The sequence below is a fragment of the Bos javanicus genome, chromosome 2, assembly GCF_032452875.1.
Source record: "Bos javanicus breed banteng chromosome 2, ARS-OSU_banteng_1.0, whole genome shotgun sequence".
Taxonomy (NCBI): Eukaryota; Metazoa; Chordata; class Mammalia; order Artiodactyla; family Bovidae; genus Bos; species Bos javanicus.
The window spans coordinates 31,206,605-31,230,954 of NC_083869.1; the positions used below are offsets into that span (position 1 = coordinate 31,206,605).

The 24,350-nt window shown below is 34.3% G+C and overlaps 1 protein-coding gene across 1 annotated transcript in view; it reads left to right on the forward strand.

The window, feature by feature from the left end:
• SCN3A (sodium voltage-gated channel alpha subunit 3) overlaps positions 1 to 24,350 on the forward strand; it is a 121,106-nt gene that overhangs the window by 62,392 nt on the left and 34,364 nt on the right. Inside the window, exons 12-18 of the mRNA XM_061436473.1 lie at positions 662 to 952; positions 5,895 to 6,239; positions 7,264 to 7,396; positions 8,722 to 8,960; positions 15,526 to 15,699; positions 16,724 to 17,080; positions 19,203 to 19,673. Of these exons, the coding sequence (XP_061292457.1) occupies positions 662 to 952; positions 5,895 to 6,239; positions 7,264 to 7,396; positions 8,722 to 8,960; positions 15,526 to 15,699; positions 16,724 to 17,080; positions 19,203 to 19,673 (2,010 nt within the window). The remainder of the gene's footprint in view (positions 1 to 661; positions 953 to 5,894; positions 6,240 to 7,263; positions 7,397 to 8,721; positions 8,961 to 15,525; positions 15,700 to 16,723; positions 17,081 to 19,202; positions 19,674 to 24,350) is intronic.

A 24,350-nucleotide genomic window follows, 5' to 3' on the forward strand; every position in this document is an offset into this window, starting at 1 on the left:
CATGGACAGAGAAGCCTGACAGGCTACAGTACGTGGGGTCACAAAGAGCTGAACACGACTGAGCAGATGAGTACGCATGAACCCAGAAATGCGAATAATAAATACTACTGAATGTGATTCAAATGAAGAAGAGGATAAATTAGCCAATACATTCCCACTATTTCCCCCTAGAGGTAAAAAGTAGATACTTTAAATGCTTTGAGTTCACAAAAAAAGAAAAGTCTTTTGTCCTAGATTTAGAAGAAAAAAATACCACTCAGTTGTTCACAATCACAAGTGGGAGGAACAAACCTATGGATGGAATTGGAATAGTAATCAGACCAGACACCACCACTAAGAGAACATTTGCTTTTAAAGTGTAGAAGATATTTTTAAGAGAGCAGTTGTTTCCTGAAATGAAGCTAATCTCAACAGAGTTTTTTAAAAAAGACTTCAGAAGATGTGCCAAACCAGACTTTTCTAATTCATAAGCTAACATATTGCCTTAAACTATGTGAAAATGTATCATTATTAAGTACTCTCTTGTAGTAAAACATAAAAATGACCAGAAAGACATACACTTTCAAATATAGTTCATTGTATTAAATGGCAACATATGTACCACAGTCAACTGTTTTCCAAAGTTGCATGTTCTAAAGAGTGCCTGGTTTTATTTACACAGGCAGTTGCAGCAGCATCAGCTGCTTCAAGAGATTTCAGTGGAATAGGTGGGTTAGGAGAGCTCTTGGAAAGTTCGTCAGAAGCATCAAAATTAAGCTCCAAAAGTGCTAAGGAGTGGAGGAACCGAAGAAAGAAAAGAAGACAGAGGGAGAATCTTGAAGGAAACAACAAAGGAGAGGGAAACAGGTTTCCCAAGTCTGAATCTGAGGACAGTGTCAAAAGAAGAAGTTTCCTCTTCTCCATGGATGGAAATCGACTAACTAGTGACAAGAAATTCTACTCCCCTCATCAGGTACAGCTTTCTACTAAGGATTCCAGTTTGTTTTGTCATTTCTGTATCTTCGTATATTTTTGTAGCATCTGATGTAAATGAGGGACAGGGAACTAACATTTAATATGATTATTTAAATGTATATCATAAACTGTCTTTAAAAGAGACTTTTATTAAATCATTAATAACTTTGATTTTACAGTAATCAGTTTTAAGCACTATAGTATTTTGAGGCCATTTTCTCAATCTGCTTTGTTGGGAGGTAGGAGGAGTGAAACCTACCTATCAAACTTTTTCCTTCAGTGAGGCAGTTTTGTAATCTCTTGTCTACCTTTTCCATTTTGAGACCTCAAATGAACCTACCTTTTTTGCACATGGTTTTCTGCCTTTAATATCTGAGTATTAGATATTACTAATATCTAATGTATTAGATACATTACTGTGAGATATGTATGAATTTTGCAAAGAAATGTCTATGGATTTTGTTTCTGTCTTTTGATGTGAGAACTGTACTGTATCTTCCATTATGCTGATATGGTGTCATTCCATGATACATTAGGATGAAATTATGACCCAAATTCTCTCGAAGAGAATTAAATAAAAGACGGTCTATTTTTGCTCTGATTTAATGCCAAGTACCCAATTCTTCAGCATATTTTCAAGTCAAATAGGGTAAATAGTATCAACTTTACTCATAAGTTTTATCAGTTGCATAATGAAGAGTAAATAGTTATGAAATCTGTGATAAGTACAGTTATGGCTTAGAACCCTATTTGGTTCCATTAGAATTTCATGTGCTATGAATTATTAACTCTTCTAATTATTTTAACCTGGGTCAGCCAACCAACAAATATTTATTGCTCACCTACTATGGTTCACAAGAGAAAGAAATAGTTCTACAAAAAAAAAAACTCAATGAACAAAACAATGTAATTCACTGACCTCATGGATTTTTATACAGAAGGAGGAGACAGACAATAAATAAGATAAGTAAGTCACAGACTATGTCAGAAAGTGATAAGTACAATTGCAGGGGAAAGGCAAGAAAAGAAAATCAAGAGCACTAGCTGGTGGTTAAAAAAAATTAAATAGGATGGTTTGGGAAGCCTTGACTGTAAAGGAGACCTTGCAGCAAAGATTTTGAGGAGGCAAGAGAACAGGCTATCTATCGAAGTGCATTTTAGCCTCACTGAAGAGCAAGTGGAAAGCCCTGATGTGGTAATATGCCCAGAATGTTCAAGAAGCAGCTGAGAAGCCCCTGTTGAGTGAACCAAGAGGAGCAACAGCAATAGGAAGTTAGCTGAAAATCAAGAGTTTAAATACTAAAAACAGAATTGGTATATACATATATTATATGTAGTTCATTTCATATTTGGAGATAGTGAGACAGATAGGGAGATAGGAAGAGAGGGAGATGGTAGGATGATAGGCAGGTAGACTGATAGATAAATGGATAAAATAGACAACAGATGTTGCAAAGAAAAAGAAATAGCCTATTAGCATTGACAGTTACATACCCCAGTAAAAATATGCACAAAACATTAACACAATCACAAGCAAAAATATACCAGAAGCATTTTACAGTTTCTGGTTGTGTAAACAAACTCTCTAAAAGGAAAGAGTTTGTTTACACAAACAAACAAGGTGGACAGGGCATAATGTTCAAAACAAATATATCTTTAAAATCATTAAGGCCAATTAGCCATAAATTATGAGTACCCTGTCCTCTACTAACATAAATTTTAGGTGTTAGTTTACATTTATTATAGTATTTTATTCTTAAATACAGAGTACATATTCATAGTACAACGTGAAAAAGTACTTAAAGGCAAACAATGGAAAGTGAATCCTCCTGCCAAGATTTTATCAATGTTGTTTGAACACAGGGAAGCAATTTATTTTAAAACAGAAGCTTCATGGCTAGAACGAGGTGTAGTTGCTGACTTACTGGAAACATTGATAAGCCACATACATTTAACTTGAAATGCCATGCTTCTATTAGAACATCTTCAAATTCTCTGTGTCTTCCATTCTGACTTCCCAAATTCACTTCAAGTTCAGTTCTTGCATGCAGGATTGTGTCCTTACACTTAAATGCTTCGATTTTACCTTTTGCTACTGAAAATTAAGAAAAAGAATTCAGATTTACCTTCTTAGAACAAGACAAAAAAAAAGATACCTAGAATTTATATTTTGGCATGCCTGAGGCAAAGAAAGTTGGGCTTTTGGTCCTTAATGCAGAAAAGCTTGTTTTCTCCAGAAAAAGGGCTGCCACAGCTGTGGGTATTCCCTGCACTCTGCTGCATCTTCTAGTGTGTTATTTTTGGTTTATTTTCTCTGAATACTATTTTTGCTATCTTCTTTTTTCAGTCTCTGTTGTCTTGAAAGCTGTGCTCACACCCATTATTATACTTTCCAAAGAGTGAACAGAAATTTCAAATAAACCCAAGGATTTGAAACGCCTCTGAAAACATGTCAACATAAAAACATGCAAATTAAAGGCATGTACCAGATACATTTTAGATGTACACACATATCACACACTCCCAACCACTATGTATAGACAGAGTTTAAGTTTCCAAAGACAATATTCTAATACAGGGATATAAAGATGATTGAATTGAACCATCTTAGGAATTAGTGTAAGACAAAGCTGGTATTAGGGCTTGCATAGTGGCTCAATGGTAAAGAATCTGCCTGCAATGCAGAAGACCCGGGTTCAATCCCTGGACTGGGAAGATTCCCTGGAGAAGGAAATGGCAACCCACTTCAGTATTCTTGCCTGGAGAAACCCATGGCTGGAGAAGCCTGGTGGGCTACACTCCATGGGGTCACAAAGAGTTGGAAACAACTGAGCGACTAACACTTTCACTTTCTTTTCAAAGCTGGCATTCCTCTGAGTGCAGGGTGAGGTCCACCTGCATTAGAATCACCTAGAATCTATGTTTGAATTCTCAGATCCCAGTGTCCTGGGTCTTCCCTCATAGCTCAGTCGGTAAACAATCTGTCTGCAATGCAAGAGCTCCAGGTTCGATTCCTGGGTTGGGAAGATCCCCTGGAGAAGAAAATGGCAACCCACTCCAGCATTCTTGCCTGGAGAATCCCATGGACAGAGGAGCCTGGCGGGCTATGGTCCATGGGATCACAAGAGTCAGACATCACCACCACCACCACAGTGTCCTACCCCTGATTACTGAATCCCAGTTCCAGAAAGCTGGGACCTAAAAATACACACCAAGGTTTCAAAACATGAGTGTGGACATAAAAATATTATATTGATAATTTAAATTGATTGTGAGGAGATTAAAAGCATCATCATTCCTTATTATTGAGGGCTGAATGAATGTCTTCACAATGTCTAATTTTTTGATCACTTTGATGACTAGAAAATCAGTCTAGATACTGCCTGACATTGGGTAGACAAACTTGCTACATGAACTGAGTGTCACATAGACACAGTCTCAGCCTGGATAAGCTGAGCAGTCATTAATTCCTGTGAATATTTCTAACCAAATCCAAAGGAATAGCACATTTCTCGATGAATAGTATCTTTCCAGAATATCACTGACACAGAAGGCAAAAAAGATGATTCTAGTGCTTTGCAGTCAGGGGAAAGCCATAAAATAAAGCTAAAAATGGGGCATAATAAAATCAGCATGACCTAATTAGGCAGAGGGACCAAAACTAAATTTGAGGGAGTTTGCCTTCCTTATAGTTTTTTCTGCCAAAATTACTATTTTTGGTTTTACATTGAAGCTTTGTGGAAGAAAGGAAAGGTCTAGGTATATTTCCAGCTGCATGTGGATATGTATGCATATGTATGTGTATGCATATGTTACCCAGCTATACAGAGATTTAGAACAGGTCATGAGAGGTTGCTGGGGCAGGGGAGGGGACAAAATATGGGAAATGCCATTGTCAACGAGGAAGGGAGTAAACAAATATTCGGCAGCAGACTAGAGATGTTTTTGAAAACTATCATCAAGGCTAAAACAAACAAAGAATTATTTGGCGCTACTGATTTAAAAGCCATTCAAAAAATGAAAGAAGGGACTTCATGTTAAATTCTTATTATTTAGTATCAGAAACTGTCTACTTGATTTATTCATAAATATATACAAGTTTTAAAGTTTTTAATCATCCAGTTCCTTTTAATGAAATTAAATTGATATTAGAAGGATAAGCTATCCTCTACATCACCCTTACTGGTGAAGACATGTATAAGTATTTTTAAAACTAGTGTGAAATTTTAAGTAAGAATAGTAATTTACATCAATCTAGGAATTCTCTCTGTTGTGTTTGCTATGGCATATATTCTCTCAAACAAGGTGAATCATTAGTAGCCATCTGGAAAACTTAGCAAATTTAGAAGACCGCATCATAGATAAGTTTTGTGGCTTTTATGCCCATGTGCAAAAGACAAGAAGGCCCAGAAAATAACAGTAACTTCCTTTTAAAACTCAAAAAAAGAGAATGGAGAGATAATGCCTTTGTTTTTAAATCATCCAGAAGAAACTTACTTGGTCCAAATATTTTAAATTCAAGCCAACAGTCTCATTGAACTGTAACTTAGTTTCCAAGTCGTGTGCCCTTTCAGATTATAGCATTTAGGAGTGAAAGTCACCTGTTAAAAAGAATCATTTGTCCTCTCCAGCATCAGGTTCCCCACCTAGAACATTACGATGACAAAATCCACCTCATAGGACTACAGCAAAGATTAAATGAAGTGGTCATGCACTTAGTAAACTGCAGATTAGAACTCCTAATCAGAAAAATTACTTAAATTTGTATTGTGGTCTTTAATAAAAATATCAAAACATATGTGTTCTCTATAAATTTGATAAACCGTGTTTAAGAGCAAGACTATTCTTACCCAAAAGCAAATAGATTCTGCAATATTAAGACTTTCATTAAATAGCTGTGTCCCCTGTCCCCATTCTTTCCTTCCTTGCTCTCTCCTCAGTCTCTGTTAAGTATCCGTGGTTCCCTGTTTTCCCCACGACGCAATAGCAAAACAAGTATTTTCAGCTTCAGAGGTCGGGCAAAGGATATCGGTTCTGAAAATGACTTTGCTGATGACGAACACAGTACATTTGAAGACAGCGAGAGCAGGAGAGACTCACTGTTTGTGCCGCACAGACACGGAGAGCGACGCAACAGTAACGTTAGTCAGGCCAGTATGTCATCCAGGATGGTGCCAGGGCTTCCAGCCAATGGGAAGATGCACAGCACTGTGGATTGCAATGGTGTGGTTTCCTTGGTGGGTGGACCATCAGCTCTAACCTCACCTACTGGACATCGGCCAGAGGTGATAATAGATAATAAATTAGCTACTACTGACATTATACACCGATTTGAAATAATCAAGGCCTGGGCGGTTTAGCCTGTTATACTATCCTACTTCCTCAAAATGAAAGTCCTTAAAAATAACATATGATTTTACTGAATGAAAAAACCAATAGACTCTTGAGAACCAATTGAATTGTATGGGACCATTAACTTTCAAATGCTTTAGGTTAAAAGAGCCTGGTTTTTAGAGTTTGGGGTGAAAACTCCTATCTGCAAATTCAACACAAAATAATGGGCACTATGACAACCTATTACAGATGTCTGTTCACCCAGAATTGTATAATAGTCTATTCATATTCTGGAAATTTCATATACTTAAAATTAAATAATTTAATGGCCAACATATTGATAACAGGCAGTTTCGGTACAACTGCCAATATTTTACAGTGACTCTAAAATGTTCTGATGTCTATTAAATGACTCTAAAATGTTTTGATTTCTTATAGGATGGCACATGGAAATAATTAAAAAAATCTCAGGAAAGCACACACATTTCATTGTACATCTGTGTTCGTGCATAGAAAAAAATCGGCCCATATATGTCAATATTTTCAATATAGCCTCAAGAAAATAATTCAGCCTTAATATTAATATTACATAATACTATTATTTGTTTTGGGGGAAGAGTAATCTGATTTTAATTATTGAGAAAGCTAAAATACTTTTCATTTGAATTAAATGAAATAATAAATGATTTATGAAAAATTTCTCTGGAAATTCCAACAGGTAAATTAAAATATTTCTGCAACATAATTGCCTTATACAATTGCACCCAACTGGTAAATTCTTGTTTTAACCCTGTAGGGTATCACCTGTGATTTTTTTAAGTATTTATAATTTAATAATAAATTAGTATTTTATTATTATTTGAAAATTGTTACTTGGGAAAACTGCACGTGGCATGACTTTCCAAAGAAATGCTAATGTTGTGTTGTATTACTCACTGAAAAGGGTGGTTTGAGCCATCAGTATTTGGTTTGCAGGGTACCACCACTGAAACGGAAGTCAGAAAGAGAAGGCTAAGTTCTTACCAGATTTCAATGGAGATGCTAGAAGATTCCTCCGGAAGGCAAAGAGCCATGAGCATAGCCAGCATCTTGACTAACACGATGGAGGGTAAGAAGGCAGCTATGGGATAGTCAGCTTTCTATGATTATATAGTTTGGAGAACTATTACTTATTCCCATGGAATTATGAAAGTCAGTTACCCAAGATCAGAACTGTATAATGGACCTAAGTAGATAATATATGGAACACTATTATCACATTGATTACACAACTAATATTGCCTCTATTTCATTTTGATTCCGATTCTCATCTACCGAGTGATTATTTCACCACTTGATAGCTCATCAGCGAGGATTTATCCTTATGTTATATTATCCTCAAGCAATTAGAGAAAAAAAATTCCTTTTTTAAGTTTTGGTATGCAGAAGCACAAAGAAACATCTCTAAAACTTCAATCTGTTCTCCAGGCATAGGAGTGGTGATGGGTTGAGGAGGCATATGGGTTGAGTTGGAGAAATCAAAACCTGTGTTCTGTTTCCACAGGAGCCCTAAGAAAAGATCTTTCCTCCATCTTCCACATACACAGAAACCATTACATTCCTTTAATGAAGAGCTGACACAAATATTTGTTGATTTTGACACACAAGAATGGACAACAAATATTACTTCCTTGTTCATTCATTAAATAAGTCCCCATTTCTTCAAGCTTGGAGGAATATTACATCAGTACTGTCATTTTATAAATCCCAATCAGAATTCATATCTAACATGAATTCTTTAGAAAACTTCAATTGTATTTCGTATCTTAGTCTATTGGTATATTGGATATGCAAATGGGCATATATTTCATATATATTTCACCCATTAAATTACTAGTACCTTTTTAATAGGCTAGAATTCTGAAAAAAAAAAAAAGAGTAAATATGAATAACAGACCTAGATTTGGGGCTGAATCTATATTAAAAAGAAAAACATACTATATCTTGATGTGTACAAGATCAATGCTAATGTGGAGACAGAGCATAAAGGGTCACATACATTAATAATAATCACAGTTTTAGAAAGTATTCTGAAAAAGCTCTTTCAAAAGAAACAGTAATTGATACACTTAATAGTTCTCTAAAACTTACTTTAAAATTCTGTTTTGATAAAGAAAATATAGCAATTTAATAACCCATTACCTAATTAATAGGTAATTAAGTTATTTAACTTGAGGCAACATAATAAGTTTGAAGTATTTTTTCTGCTAAAAGACATTTTTCATAAATATTTTGTGAAAATATTCAATGGAATTGTCTTCTCAAGTCTGTTAAACTAATATGAACTTCCATCCCTAAGTAAAAGTATCAATTTTGTCAAATAATGTATAATCTACAACAACAGTAATTTGGTTATATTGTTATTTACTATCTCATTCTTTATTGTTCCCCCAGAACTTGAAGAATCTAGGCAGAAATGTCCACCATGCTGGTATAGATTTGCCAATATGTTCTTGATCTGGGACTGCTGTGATGCATGGTTAAAAGTAAAGCATCTTGTAAATTTAATTGTTATGGATCCATTTGTTGATCTTGCCATCACTATTTGCATTGTCTTAAATACCCTCTTCATGGCCATGGAGCACTACCCAATGACTGGTCAATTCAGTAGTGTGCTGACTGTAGGAAACCTGGTGAGTTCATTTGAAGTTTACTTATTTACTTTGTCAGAGATAAGGCAGATAGACCAAAGAAGAAATCCATTTGTGCTATGCAGAACCCCCGAACTAACCCTCTTTTCTCAGAGGAAGAAATATCTAAAGGAATATTGAAGGGGTTCTCAGGGATAAGGTCTAGAATTCAACTGGTATGAATACTGACTGTTGAGACCAACATCTGTGCTGATTGATCATGGTGTTTTACCCTTTGTAAACTTGTTAAAATCCTTACTGTCAATCTTGCTGAAAAAAAGCAGAAATCATGAGGTCTAACTCTGGCTCCATAAGCATGCAGTTTTAACATACACAGCTTATGAAGAAATAGTTCTTTGAAGGGAATATATAAAGATTGATTTCTGTGCAAATGAGGGCATAGTTGTTTCAAACTGAACTGCCTAATAAAATGCTTCAGTAGAATTCACACAAGAGAAGAAATAGTTGATAAAAATGCATTTGTAATTTAGCCACACTCTGGTTCATGTTACTTGGGTAGACATCTGTATATGTGTATGCCGACATATACATTTCCTCCTTCTACATGAAGAAACTGAAATGGATGAACAAGTAAAAAAAGAATTTACATAGTTTATTAATTAAAACCTTTTTTTTTTTTGGCACAAGATAGAAACAGAATTCAATAGCCTAAGAGGAAAATAAAAAGACTGTCTCATGAAATGGAAAGAAACAGACAAATTACCAAACCATATGAGGATAATTTTGCAACTGGGCTTCAGGAAATGCTTTAACCAAGGGATTGGATGTAGCCCAACCATTCATTGCATCTTTTGTCTGTAGGTCAGGAAATATGATCACCCATACCTTGTTGGTTCTAAATCTTGTAACCTCTGCAATGGAAAAACACTGAATCTCTTTTTCAGTTCCAGTTTAAAGACTCTCGTGATAGGACTCTGATTAGCATAGCTTGGATCAGATGCCTATCTCTGGTTTAACCAACATTGGCGAAGGTAGATTCATGTGAAAATCGCAGTTCTGAGGAATTACACAGGTGGAGGATTAAGTCCCAACAGAAAGAACAAAGGGAATACTGGGCAAACAACTGTCTAAGTGTCTACTTCAATAAGTGACCTCAACTTCACTGCATTATTTGACTCAGTATAACACCCACCAGATTCTTGAGACTTTCTTCATCTTTGACACCTGTGATATTGATTTTTGTGTGTATGTGTCTAATTGGCTCCTTCATCTTTCCAATCACTCAATATCTCTGCTTCCTTTTCTGGACTTCTCTTCTTTTGCCTATTAGGGCTATGTTTTTCACTCAATATTTGTATGTATTCAACAGCTCTATGTATTATCTACTCTTATAAGTTGTGTTCTATTTCTGTATTTCCAGCTGTTATAGATTATTGCCCCAGGATAACTTTAAACATCTGAAAGATGATCTTTCTCACAGTTTATTGAAAGCCCTAAAAATTTCAAGTTAGTTTTGTATTACCTCTAGTAGTAGCCTTTCAGTTTCAAAGAGGCTGCCAGCTTCAAAATAGAAACCTTTTATTTCTTATATACAATTTTATATCAGGACCCATTGTTTCTTTTTTCTAGGTATCAATTCTTTTTACCTCTATAGATACCATTAAAATTGTAATTCTAGTACTCTACACTCAGTCTGCTTTCATCTTGCCAAAGTATCTATTGTCTATATTTGTGGTTCAACAATCTTACCTGGTTTTCAACACTCCCCCTCTAATCCCATCCTTCCTATGTCATCTTATTTTCCATTGTTTCCTAGCCAGTCACCATCAGTCTTCTCAGAACAGCCTTGACACTATAACCCACAAATGTTTATATGTTTATATAGGGAAAGTAATTCACAGTTCTCTATATTCATATTTAAAGTGTCCTGACTCAAATCACTTCATCTCAATTTTTCATATTCTTTAAGGTCCAGCCATAGCTTCCTCTCCCCTCTAATATGACTCTCAGTCCATACTGAGCACACTTTTAACTCCTAATCCATTTCTGTGAATAGAACATGGTTGAACATTAAACATTTTCTTGTTGCATCATAATTCTTGTTTTTCAATTCCACTACATATTACTCCATGGCAGAGATCACATCCTACTTTTCTTTTGTATCTCTCAGAGTGTTTACATGTAGCTTGATAAATAACCATTTGTTTCCTATCCATAAAAGAACATGAGCTTTGGAATCAGGTAGAACTGGGTTTGACCTTACTAATAATGTAGCATCTGGACAAGCATGATAAAAACAATTTTGAGTCTTTGTTTTCTATTATTGAAACGGATATAATAATACTCATCTCCCAGAGTTGCTCTGACGGTCTAATGAGATAATGTGAAAACACAACACTTTGCCTGGCATCTAGCACGTGCTCAATAAACAGCTTCCTTCCTCTTATGTACGCTATTAACCTTTCTTTGAAATACTCATGGAAAACAGTTCTGGTCTAGCTCTGTATTTTTCCCAGGACAGTTAGGGAAGTTGAACTGTTAGGAACAATTTGGGAAATTTGTCAGAGTGACACAGGAAATTGAGGTCTTAAAGAATTTTGACGTTGAAGCAATGGAGTACGGAAGCACAGGATAGGAGATGTTGGATTATAGGATGATCAAATGGAACAGCACTAGACTAAAACACCAAATTTGGGTCCAAGTCCAGTTGTCTGTGCTAAAAATCTGATCTTGAAAAAGTTACAAATATTGTTTTCTCATGAGTACAATGTGTTGGGACTAGACGAGTTTTCATGTCTCTCCTCATGCTAAAATCTATAACTTTGAGTATCAGTGGAGATAATGAGGTGGAGAAGTGAGGTGAAATACTGATCAGTGGTTGACTGTAACAGAACCATGGATAAGCTGAGTTTAATATTAGGGAAACAAGACTCAAAGATAGAGAACACAGGTGACCGGAAACTGACGTAACTATTTGTAACCATAAGAACAGGCGAATGTGTAAACTGACTGTTACTACTAGCTAAAAGCTCATTAATATTCTCTCTTTCTCTCTGTGTGAGAGAGAAATATTGCTTGCATTATGAGTACTTAGCTGACTTTGGATCTATGGTATATACCATAGATGGGTGTTGCATTGCGTATTTTGTGAAGATTTTATAGTTTTCTTACTAAAATCAATTTAAAATTTCTCTGGACTAGTTTATTACTATTCAAGTGATTCCATACTGCCTTATAAATAAGGAAATTGAGTTTCTGGTTGAATTAATAACAAAAGAATGTGCCATAAAAGAGTTGTGGCACTTTCAGCCTTTATTTAGATAAATGTGCTTTTTTGTATCCTCTTTCTGCTGAAACATATAAAAATTATATCATTTCCCTGTTGATTGCATGGATCAAATTTAAGTTTCAAGAGACCTCAAATCTTGATTGAGTTTCTCTAAGATTCTGTTTTGCTTTTGTGTTTTTTTTGTTTGTTTTAACCACTATTAAACACATGCACTCATTTTACTGATTCTATAAGCAAAAAATCTTCCATCAAACATAGTAGGTTACATAATCCCTTCATCATATAAACATTTCCAACTACCCTGTAACTTTTTCTTCAGGGAATATCGATAGAGATCTCTAGCTCCTACACTATTTGTTTTTCTTACTGCAACTCTCCCAACTAGAGATTAAAGATTCACAGTATCCCTCTATTCTGCTAGACCCAGATGGGAACTTAGAAAATGATACCTGTTCTAAGGACTTTATAGGCTATTTTCAAATAAAAGCCTAAAGAAACATGATTAGCAAATTATTTTAATTAAATGGTGTGGTTTAGGATGTGAATACAAAATCTTAGAAATCTTGAAGGAAAAAAATGGCTTTGTTTATTGAAAGATAATATCATTAGAAGCCAAATTCAAGAACTCACCTATGAAGCCTCTTGCATCAATGAAGAAGTGCTATTTGGCTACCTAATTCCTTTCCTAGTATAAGAGAAAATTGATTGTTGTCTCTTACTAAGCACTACTAACAAAATTGTTATGTAACAATAATTATGGGTACACCACAATTTCTAATAAAATTTGCTAAGCAATTTAATACTGATAGAAATCCAAGAATATTAAACACAGACCTGATGAATATCCCCATTTGACAGATGGGAGAAAAGAAAATCATAAATGTTGACTGATTTCCCATCATTTTTCTTTAAATATATTTCAATTTCATCATCCAAAAAAGAATGAACAACAAATACTTGGGGGTACAAACCCAAAAGGCATGGGTATGATTAAACTAGAAGTATTAAAACAAGAAGCTAATAGTAATGGAATGAAAGGAGGCTACAGGTATGTCAAATTCACTACAAAAGAGTGGAATGTCAGTCTGGACAAGTAGAGATCCTGTGGAGCAAACTGACCAATATTCAAACTTCAGCCTTTAGAATGAACATTTCTATCTTTTTAATGTATGTATCAACAGAACTTTCCTCTCTAAGTAAATACTCAGTAAGGAAATTTTTCTATCCCTGAATTGAGACCTTAACCCCTAACATTTGATCATTCAAGCTCAGTGTCCTTCAAAACAACCCAAAATGCTCACAATTTGTTTACTCTTGGTCCAGACTCTCAGGCTGATTCTCATCCCTATCTTTAGTGCTTATGTTTTCACTAACTGTCATGTGTCATCATGTATAATATTAAAGATTTTTCACTAAACATCTCCTTATTAAAGAAGCTGCTTTGGAAGTCTATAAATGTATTGTCCATAAGAAATTTATCAGCCTAGATGAATTGGGTTTGCAATTTCAACTTGTATGTCCTAATTAGCACTGTATTTCTTTTCAAAGCCTAAAACAATGTGTAGTAAGTAAGCAGCTATTTTTTATGAATGAAATGAATGTCTACAGAAGCATGTAATCCAAACTTTCGAAAAACAAAAAGCTTCTGCAGAAGACAAGATATAATTAGCCTAAGTCCAAATAATAAACATTTGATAATTTTACTGTCTTAGTCTTCTCTTAACCACTGACAATGCTGAACTAGATTGAAATGTAACAAAAACAATTATTAATGATTTTTAGGGCCTAAATTGAAACCATTTAAAGAGATAAAAGGCTCTGACATTAAACTGCAAACTGTAATTCAAATGTTTTTAGAGAGAAGTTTCATGCTATAAACTTCATGATTATAAACTTATAGGAATATAAATTTAAGACATTCCTTTTATAAATTTAAAAGAAATTTAAATTTAAGGGTTTTTAAAATGCAGAACATCCTCATGACATTTCAGAAGAACTAAAAAGTTCACCTTTATAATTTTCTACAGGAAGAGATATTTACCTGGATTGTTTCTAACTGGATTTAACTAATATGTTTCTATAATTAGGCTGTTTATTTAAATAGTAGCTGCTCCTAAAACTTTATAACTTATTTTACATTAACCAGGGAAAAAATACTTCAGAGTGAGTTCTTATATAAAATAAGAGAAAAAAAAAACAAATTTTAATGTGCTTTATACCACATATCTGGATTTTCATGCACTAAGCTTACTTGAATTATGTTTTACTTCTATTAGAATGAATGAATGATAACTGAAGTTATGCTATTTTTTTCTGGGATGGGTATTTCCCTTAGGTTTTTCTGTGATTGAGGAAGTGATATGTTAGCTTGCATTTACACATTTGTAAGAGTGGATCAAGATTTCCTTAAATTAATATTTTAGGAAACCAAATAATCTTGATACTGTTATTTTGATAAAGTTCATTCAAGGTAAAGGCTGATTTACCTTGCTAAGCGGTATGCTTTAGTCATAATACGCAGCTTTTATCTATAGTTAATTAAGATAATTGCTTTAAAAGAATTTTTGCAAGAGTAATTTCATAGCTCTTCATGTCCTTGGGTGTCTTAGCCTGTGGTTTTGAGTTAAAAAACAAAACCGTTTTCAAATAGACATTCATCCAGCCTCTCAAATAACTTATTAATCCTAATTGTTGGTGTATGCATACTGAGAATGTTCTCCTACTGCTTTCAATTAAATCTGCTGTTCCTTGCTCTATTTATCCATTAATGTTAATTCTGAGGCACGAATCCAGAGATAATTATTACAGAAACATTTGTGGCAAATTCATTCTTATTTCAGGAATGTTTATAAAATTATAGAAATAAGAATGGTATCCATTGAATAAAACAACATAAAAATCAAGAATAAAACATGTTTTTTTCCCATTTGACGTAATTTTTGAGTGACTTCCAATAATACGTAGATTTGTTCTTAATGCCATATTTTTTAAAAATTGGTTGTGATTATGGTAGAAGTATAGGGTACACAATAGCTATAGTAGCTATTAATAATAAACTACCAGTATTAAATTTCAAATATGGACAACGAAATGTTATAACTCAGCATCGTCTTGGAAATCTAGCAGATTCATTAGATAACACAAACCCATTTAAAATATTCCCCAGAAAAAAAATGCTAAACTTGTATATCCATTTGTCACATTTCTTCACTTTAAATTTTAGATATTTTTACTCACAACAGTTTAATATTCTTTACAAATTCTCAGTGTTAAAAGTTTTCCAATGCTTGTGAAGTACTGCTCTCTATGTTACTTTAGGTCTTCACTGGGATCTTCACAGCAGAAATGGTCCTCAAGATCATCGCCATGGATCCATATTATTATTTCCAAGAGGGCTGGAATATCTTTGATGGAATTATTGTCAGCCTTAGTTTGATGGAGCTTGGCCTGGCAAATGTGGAGGGATTGTCTGTACTGAGATCATTCAGACTGGTATCTGCTTAGACTATGCTTATATTTTATCTTTCATTGGCAAAACATTTATTTAAAAAATGAATCAGTGTGATTGTTTTTCAAGAATGATGAAAAATGAAACACTTCATAATTATTAGCTGTGTAAGACACATTTTAAAATACACATGTTCTTCTAAAATTATGTTTTAAATGCATTAAAAATTTTTTGCTTTAAAGTCTATAAAGAAATGCAAATAAAAAGCTTACACCCAATTAATCTTTTTATCAACATATATTATTAGTAAAGGAACACGGAAAAAAATGTGTTCCCATTAGCACTTTAGAAAATGGTGTAACAAATTTTTGAATTTGGCAAAAAAAATTTTTTAAATATGCAAACTTTTATAGGAAATTAAGTAAAATGTGTATTTTTAAAATTGATACAAGCTTTTTTATGTTTGGTTAGTTTTCTGATTGTGGCTTTCATTCTGTCTGCCCTCTGATGGAGAAGGATAAGAGGCTTATGGAAGCTTCCTGATGGGAGAGACTGACTGAGGGGGAAACTGGGTCTTGTTCTGCAGCCCATGGGGTCACAAAGAGTCGGACACGACTGAGCAACTGAACTGAACCTAACTTTTTATGTTTACCAAAATTAGTTCATTTACTTTTATATTTTAAATGTCCATTAAAAAATATAACTCATACTCTTACTACTTCTTTTTACTCTCTAAAGTATAGTCAGAGGTGACATTAGTTTGCTAAATTCACAAACGTCTATAATTAAAATATTAATTTGTTTTTATGGTGATATCTGCTGATAAATCAGAAATGTTTTATTTATCATTTCTGAAATATTTTCTCTTATTTTTGCATTTAAATGATATTATGATTTGACTTACAATTCCAGTATTATTAACACTTTTTTATGGATTTGAATTAGTATGCTTTGAAATTTTATATTCCTCAAAGGTGGGTCTACAGTGTAACATACTGATAAAATGATGTCTAACTTTTAAAATTATATTGTGATTACTACTAAGAGTACATTTTCACTTGACTACAGCTTCGAGTTTTCAAGTTGGCAAAATCCTGGCCCACCCTGAATATGCTAATCAAGATCATTGGTAATTCAGTGGGAGCTCTGGGTAACCTCACCTTGGTGTTGGCCATCATCGTCTTCATTTTCGCCGTGGTCGGCATGCAGCTCTTTGGGAAGAGCTATAAAGAATGTGTCTGCAAGATTTCTAGTGATTGTGAACTCCCACGCTGGCACATGAATGACTTCTTCCACTCCTTCCTGATTGTGTTCCGGGTGCTGTGTGGAGAGTGGATAGAGACCATGTGGGACTGCATGGAAGTCGCCGGTCAAACCATGTGCCTTATTGTTTTCATGCTGGTCATGGTCATTGGAAACCTGGTGGTACGTATGTATTACAAACACTCATAATTAAGAACAAGATCAGATAGTAGGTGGGAAGGAGGCCTGATGCAACAGACATATTTGGTTTTACCATCAACAATGTAGACTCAAATCCCAGTACTGGGACTCTGAGCAGGGGCAAGTCACTTAACTTCCCTCAGGCTCAAATTCCAAACTATGAAACTGGAATAACAAAACTGAAATCTTGTAGTTTATGTGAGGATTACATGAGGTATATATATCTGTGAAAGTCTTGGGACAAAAATATTAGTTTTCCTTCTTCAAAGAAATGTTTTCAGCATCAAAACTGATTTGTCCTAATTTTATTTTTATGGCTTGAATTATTTTTTATTCTATTATTATTTTGACAAGATAATGATCTCCAGTAATTACACATACATAGTTTATATTGTTTGTTTACTCAGAGGCATGTTGCATATCACCAAATTTTAAAGACAAATTTCGATGAAATCTTAGCTCTGTATTGTAATTATCCAAAAAAATTGGAAGGGGACTAAATATATTTTTCCCAGAATTTGTTTTATCAAAGGAAAATAAATTATTGTAGTTTCAGTTATACACATGTATAAACATTGACCAGATTTAAAAGGCTTACTTTTAGTTCTGACTTAAAAGCATTAATATAGAACCACAATTTGCATGTTTGTGTGTTTTAATGCTTACATTTTTCAATTATGCAGTGTCAGAGTATTTCTTTATTTCATCATTCTGAAACTTTCCTTTGAGAAGTACATATCAAATGAGATTTCTTTAAAAATGGTTTGTGGGATATCTGTGGACATGCAACTTTTTTCAGAATTGTAAATAAGGAAGTTCTAGATTCTGAACAAATCTGATATAAAAATAAGGAAATAAACTGGGGTTCTGGCTAAGTGTGTGTCTTCCTACCATGTAACATTTTTTGAAATTCAGTAACTACATTTCAAGCTAAAAATATTCTCATAAATTTTCTTTTGCATCAGTTATAATGAACTATTCCTGTATTAATCATATTTTGCCAATTAATTGAATAATATTTTCCCTCACGTATCCCAATGATATGCTGAGATTTCACCACATTTTCTGCAAAAAAAAAAAAAAGGAAAAAGAAAACTAATTTACATTATATGGGTCTAGCCTAAACCCTGGAATAATTTTAGACTTTTCTCCATCTGTTGAACTATTTGGACAGATATACTTCAAAGTATATTGATGGGAAATGTGTTAAACCTTATATAATCTGCCTTTGCTGCTGCTGCTGCTGCTAAGTCGCTTCAGTTGTATCTGACTCTGTGCGACCCCATAGACAGCAGCCCATCAGGCTCCTCTGTCCCTGGGATTCTCCAGGCAAGAATACTGGAGTGGGTTGCCTTTGCTGCTGCTGCTAAGTCGCTTCAGTCGTATCCGACTCTGTGCGACCCCATAGACGGCAGCCCACCAGGCTCCCCGTCCCTGGGATTCTCCAGGCAAGAACTCTGGAGTGGGTTGCCATTTCCTTCTCCAATGCATGAAAGTGAAAAGTGAAAGTGAAGTCACTCAGTCGTGTCCGACTCCTAGCAACCCCATGGACTACAGCCTACAAGGCCCTCCGTCCAAGGGATTTTCCAGGCAAGAGTACTGGAGTGAGTTGCCATTGCCTTCAGGCTGCTCTAAAAGCTTTTGGCCATTGGAATTTACATTTCAAGTATATTGTTTTAATACAATCCATCAGGCTATTAAATAAATAAATTCATTATTTACACACACAAAGCTAGACATTCCCTAGACAAACTGGTAAAATGACTGAAGTGAAAATATCCCATTTTTCCTCTTTGGCCAAAACCACAAAAATGGGATTTTTGTTTTTCACTAGCAACTCTGAGTAGACACAATTTAAATCTCAGAAGCTCCAGTTTCCTGGTTGTCCTCCGTTTGAAAGGAAAATCATTTGTTTTACCATTTTGCCCTTAGAGCAGATTCTTTAAATAGCGTGTGACTAAGACAAGGTGTCTGAAATATAGCAAACAGTCAAGAAGCATTTGTTGAATTAATTTCAGCAAAGAGCTGTGAGTGCTCTGCTTAAACTATTATGTTTACACATATTTCAATATTAATACAGCAAAATTTTCTTTTTTTCTTTTAGGTTCTGAACCTCTTTCTGGCCTTACTGTTGAGTTCATTTAGCTCAGACAATCTTGCTGCTACTGATGATGATAATGAAATGAACAATCTCCAGATTGCAGTAGGAAGGATGCAAAAGGGAATTGATTATGTGAAAAATAAGATACGGGAGTGTTTCCAAAAAACCTTTTTCAGAAAGCCAAAAGTTATAGAAATCCATGAAGGCAACAAAATAGACAGCTGTGTGTCTAATAATACTGGAATTGAAATAAGCAAAGAGCTTAATTATCTTAAAGATGGGAATGGAACCACCAGTGGTGTAGGTACTGGAAGCAGTGCTGAAAAATATGTAATTGATGAAAACGATTATATGTCATTCATAAACAATCCCAGCCTCACTGTAACGGTGCCAATTGCTGTTGGAGAGTCTGACTTTGAAAATTTAAATACTGAGGAGTTCAGCAGTGAGTCAGAACTAGAAGAAAGCAAAGAGGTAAGAATGATTTTAAAGTTTTTCTTGCGTTTCCTATACAAACCATGTACCACAGTTACTTATAATTTTTATTGTGTTTATAGGCATTATTAAAAAGTATATTAAAAGCCATATATACAGTAATGTTGGACAATTATCAGATATTCTTCTTTGGGAATTCCTTCCATTGAAATTCCAACTTTTCACAGGAAATCATCATTCTGAATAGTTAGTATATTCATCTTGATATTTTAAAGTCTGATTAAAAAATATGGCCTTCCAAAAAAGAGATTTTATTTAACACATTCTTTTATACACTACATTATGCTCTTTAGAAAAATAAACAAACCATATTTTACTGATCATTGTGAAAGTGTCATATCTTTACTTTCTATAATACGTTAAGTTTTGCTATGATATTTTAATGTGAATGTTTGTGTAGTTTTGTTCACCTCTGAACCTTTTATTGACTACTGATAACAGTGTTATTCATTAATGAAAATTTTATACATAATAGGAAAATAAGAGTAGTAATGATTACATTTTGGCCCAGTCAAGGAAGAGCATATTTATAAGGTCTTCCAGATTAACCTGGAAATACTAAGAACTATTTGGAAAAACTCCGCTTAAGGATTACAGCTGAACTGTAGACTGAAAAGCTATTCTTACTGTCATATTACTACTTGTTTAAAAGAAAAGGAAAAAGGAAAGGCAATGTTATTCTTGCAGGATTAGAATTCACAGGAGTCTATGATAGTAGTTCAAGGCTATTAATTCCCCAATTCTGTGTTGTGGAGATCAGGATTAAATTTTTTACTATTACTTATTTATAGAGTTCTGATATGCTAGTAGGAAGTTAAGTCTAGCACAGAGCTATAAAGACAGATTTTAACTTGAAAGTATGAATAGTGACACCATAGGAATCAGACAAATGACATCTGATTCTGTGAGCATATTTGCATAGTTTGGAACCTTCTTTTTTTAATAACAGTGGCAACAGAATTTGTATAAGTAGCTGACAGTGTCACAATTCACATGCCTTTTTTTCAGGCATTTCAGAGCTTCTGAGATATATTATAACAGTAAATTTGGAAATATTTTGAAAAAGGTAAAAATATATACAAAATGAGGCATAATATCCTTTCTCTGAAATTCCACTCAAAGTCTACTTAATGAGTTCAATTCTAATTTATATGTTGCTCCTTCTGGTAAGATAAGAATTCAATTCTAATTTTATTTCCCATCACTTGACAAAGATTTACTTAAGAAAATCACCAATTAGTTAACAAGCATTTATTGAGCACTTCTGTGAACTCAGCAACTTCTGGGCAGTAAGGGTAAAGGAAGAGATAAAGGAGAGATTCATAATATAACCCTTTTCAGGGAATTTTCAGAATCTTCAAGGAAGCTAATACTAACTCAGAAAATCATTAAAGGCCTATTAAAAAGTTTAATCCTAAAGGACTGACTATAAGAGTATAAAGACAATAGGTATTGAGAACAGCAAGAACATAGTAAATTGCTAAATGAAGAGATAAAATTGAAGTAGGCCTCGAAATGTGGGTCAAATACATGAACAGAAAGCCAAAAGCAGAAAACCACTAAACAGAAGCCAGAGTTAGAGTGAGCTTGGCAGTTAGGTGCAGCAGTGAAATAATCAGTATGAATAATGTATCGGCTGAGAAAGTGGAAAAACATGTTTGAGTGAGTAAGGTAGTTTCAAATAATACAGTCTTGAAAATCAGCCAAAGAGTTTGGAATTGGCTATATGATCAATAAGGAGCTATCTGTTCTGAAGCAGGTGAAAAGCAATAGGAAAGGGATGCTTTAGGAAAATTTATTCCATAGTAATGAGTAAAGCAGTTTAGAGTGAGGAATAAGGGTTATCTTGAGGAATAATGAGGTAACAATCATTTGATTATAATAAGGTGATAGAAATATGGGCTATGTTAATAAGTATGGCAGATGAGACTAACTGGCAATTTGACAAACCTAGTAAAGAGTCTGAGAAACTGGAAAAATAGTAATGCAACTGTCTGAAATGATCTTTTGGGTTACCAGGTTTATGGGAAAAGAAGGAATTCAACTGGGATATACTGAATTAGAAGTGGGATACAATGGGAACCACAGCCTAGATGAGAAGTCAGGGTTTAAAAATAGATATGATAACACAGATTTCATCATTATCTGATTTCTTAAAAACAAAGGAGTTCGCCACAGAAGTAATTGCAAAGAGAAAACAAGGGAAGATTAGGGACAAGACTAGCTTGGGGTCAAGAAGAGATAGAAAAGCCAAAGAGGTTGAGAAACTTTTGCTACATTAATATTATAGGTTTCATCTCACTGCACTCATGGAAATGATATATGTTAATTTCTTTTTAACAAAAAGTTGGTTTCCAGAATACTTCAAAAACTCTATTTCAAATAGATATTTCAAATGATTGCTTTAGTATACTACTACCTTATTAGTGTATCTTTTTAATAGCTAAAAAATCATAAATTTGGAACAAGGAAATATATCTTTATTTTCAAGCCATTGAAAACATTTTATTATTGGAGTAAGATTTCTTTTTTGGGTGAATTTTTAAAATAATCATCTGTCCTCTTCCTAGCTAGTTTTGGGTAGATAGAATTCAGTTACTGAATTAAATTAAATTGTTTAAAATATACAGATATAATAGAGGGAAAATACTTGCAAGCTAATATAAAATCAAATACTTCTATAAAGTTAGGATAAAACTTCAAATTATTTTGCACAGTAAAATTAAATTCAAGCATAAGTTTTATGCGGATGAATTTTTTAAATAGTAGGGCAATTCTCACGTATGCTCACACAAAGTGTAAAAGTACAGTTGACCACTGAACAACACAAGTGTTAGGGGTGTCAACCCTACACCCAGATGAAAATCCCAGTACAATTTACAGTTGACTCTCCATATACAAGGGCTTCCCTGATAGCTCACTTGGTAAAGAATCCAGCTGCAATGCAGGAGACCCCGGTTCGATTCCTGTGTTGAGAAGATCCACTGGAGAAGGGATAGGCTACCCACTCCAGTATTCTTGGGCTTCCCTTGTGGCTCAGCTGGTAACGAATCCACCTGCAATTCAGGAGACCTGGGTTTGATCCCTGGGTTGGGAAGATTCCCTGGAGAAGGGAAAGGCTACCCACTCCAGTACTCTGGCCTGAACAATTCCATGAGCTGTAGGGGTCTCAAAGAGTAGGACACAACTGAACGACTTTCAGTCCATATACATGGTTTTGTAACTGCAGTTCCACATCAGCAAATTCAGCCAACTGAAGACCCTACGGTACTGTAGCATTTACTACTGAAAAAAATCTGTGTGTAAGTACACCTGAGTAGGTCAAACCTTTATTGTTCCAGGGTCAACTGTACACTGTTTTTAAAAACAAAAGCAAAAATAACCATTATAGAACAGATTTAGATAAATTTCAGCAAATTTCAATTTTGATCTGAATCTCTGAAAACTGCTGTCATTAAACACAGGTCACAAGTCAGATTTATATTTATGTTGGCTGGGTTGTTCTTTTTTAATAGCTATAGCACATACACACTCATACATACACACATAAATTAAAAATAATGTATCCATAAAATAGCATTTTGGTTTATGCTTATTCGTTTTTTGAACACAAGTAGAAAAAGCATATTGGGCTGGGCTTTGGGGGACACGAAATGTCTTTTTGCTGACAAACTGAAAAATCATACAAGTTAAACCTAACAGAACAATATATTTCAAAAGAAAGGAGAAAGAAAAGAAAAAAATTTTTGCAACATTATTTGTGCTTTAAGAAGAGGCAGTAAATTAATCATTAATTTAGATAGTATTTAAAAACTCAACTCGATTACTTCCACTCATTTTCATAATAAAGTATATGTAGCTATACCACAGTCGAGGAGAAATGATCTCTAGAAATTTTTCAAAATAAAAATATGAATTGCTATTATATTATGTAATATAAATTTTATACATGTGTATCTTTCTATGGACCGCTAGCATAAAAAGACTTGGTATAGAAGCAAACATAAAGCTTTGCATGAAAAAAATTTAAGGAAATTGAAGGCATGGATTTCAAAATAGTGATCTTTTTATTTTTGCAAACTTGGAATTATACCTGTCTTGTGACAAGATTTAATATAGAATTTTGCTTTTACATTTTTACAGTTCACATAAACATAATTTCTTGACATTTTTATGTAACTATGGATTTTTACAATTTAGTTCTTAAAAGGTTTCATTGTCTTCCTAGGTGAAGGATATAGAATAAATGCGCTTAAGAATCATATTTGAAGTTGAATTCCATAGCACAATCTAGGAATATCATCCTGTGACCTTCACTGCTTACCATTCTTACTTCTCACAGGGGTAAAATCAAGCTGGAGCCATCAAGAATGAAACTCTGGTGTTTTTAAACCAGCCAGAGGCTCGTGTCACCACTTTTACCCAGGTTACCCAAGCAAGTTGTACATGTACAATCACTTTCTAAGTAAATTTTGACTGGCCTGCATGCTACTCAGCTGTGTTCCTTCCCCTGCCATGGCAAGGAAGTGCTAGACGTGCCCAGCTGCTGTCTGCTGAATCGTGTGACACATCACAGCATGGTCAGGCAAGACGGGCAGTCCCAACACCACATTGGATTCTGCTAATGACTTTCCAGTTTAGTCTTTTTAGGTTTTC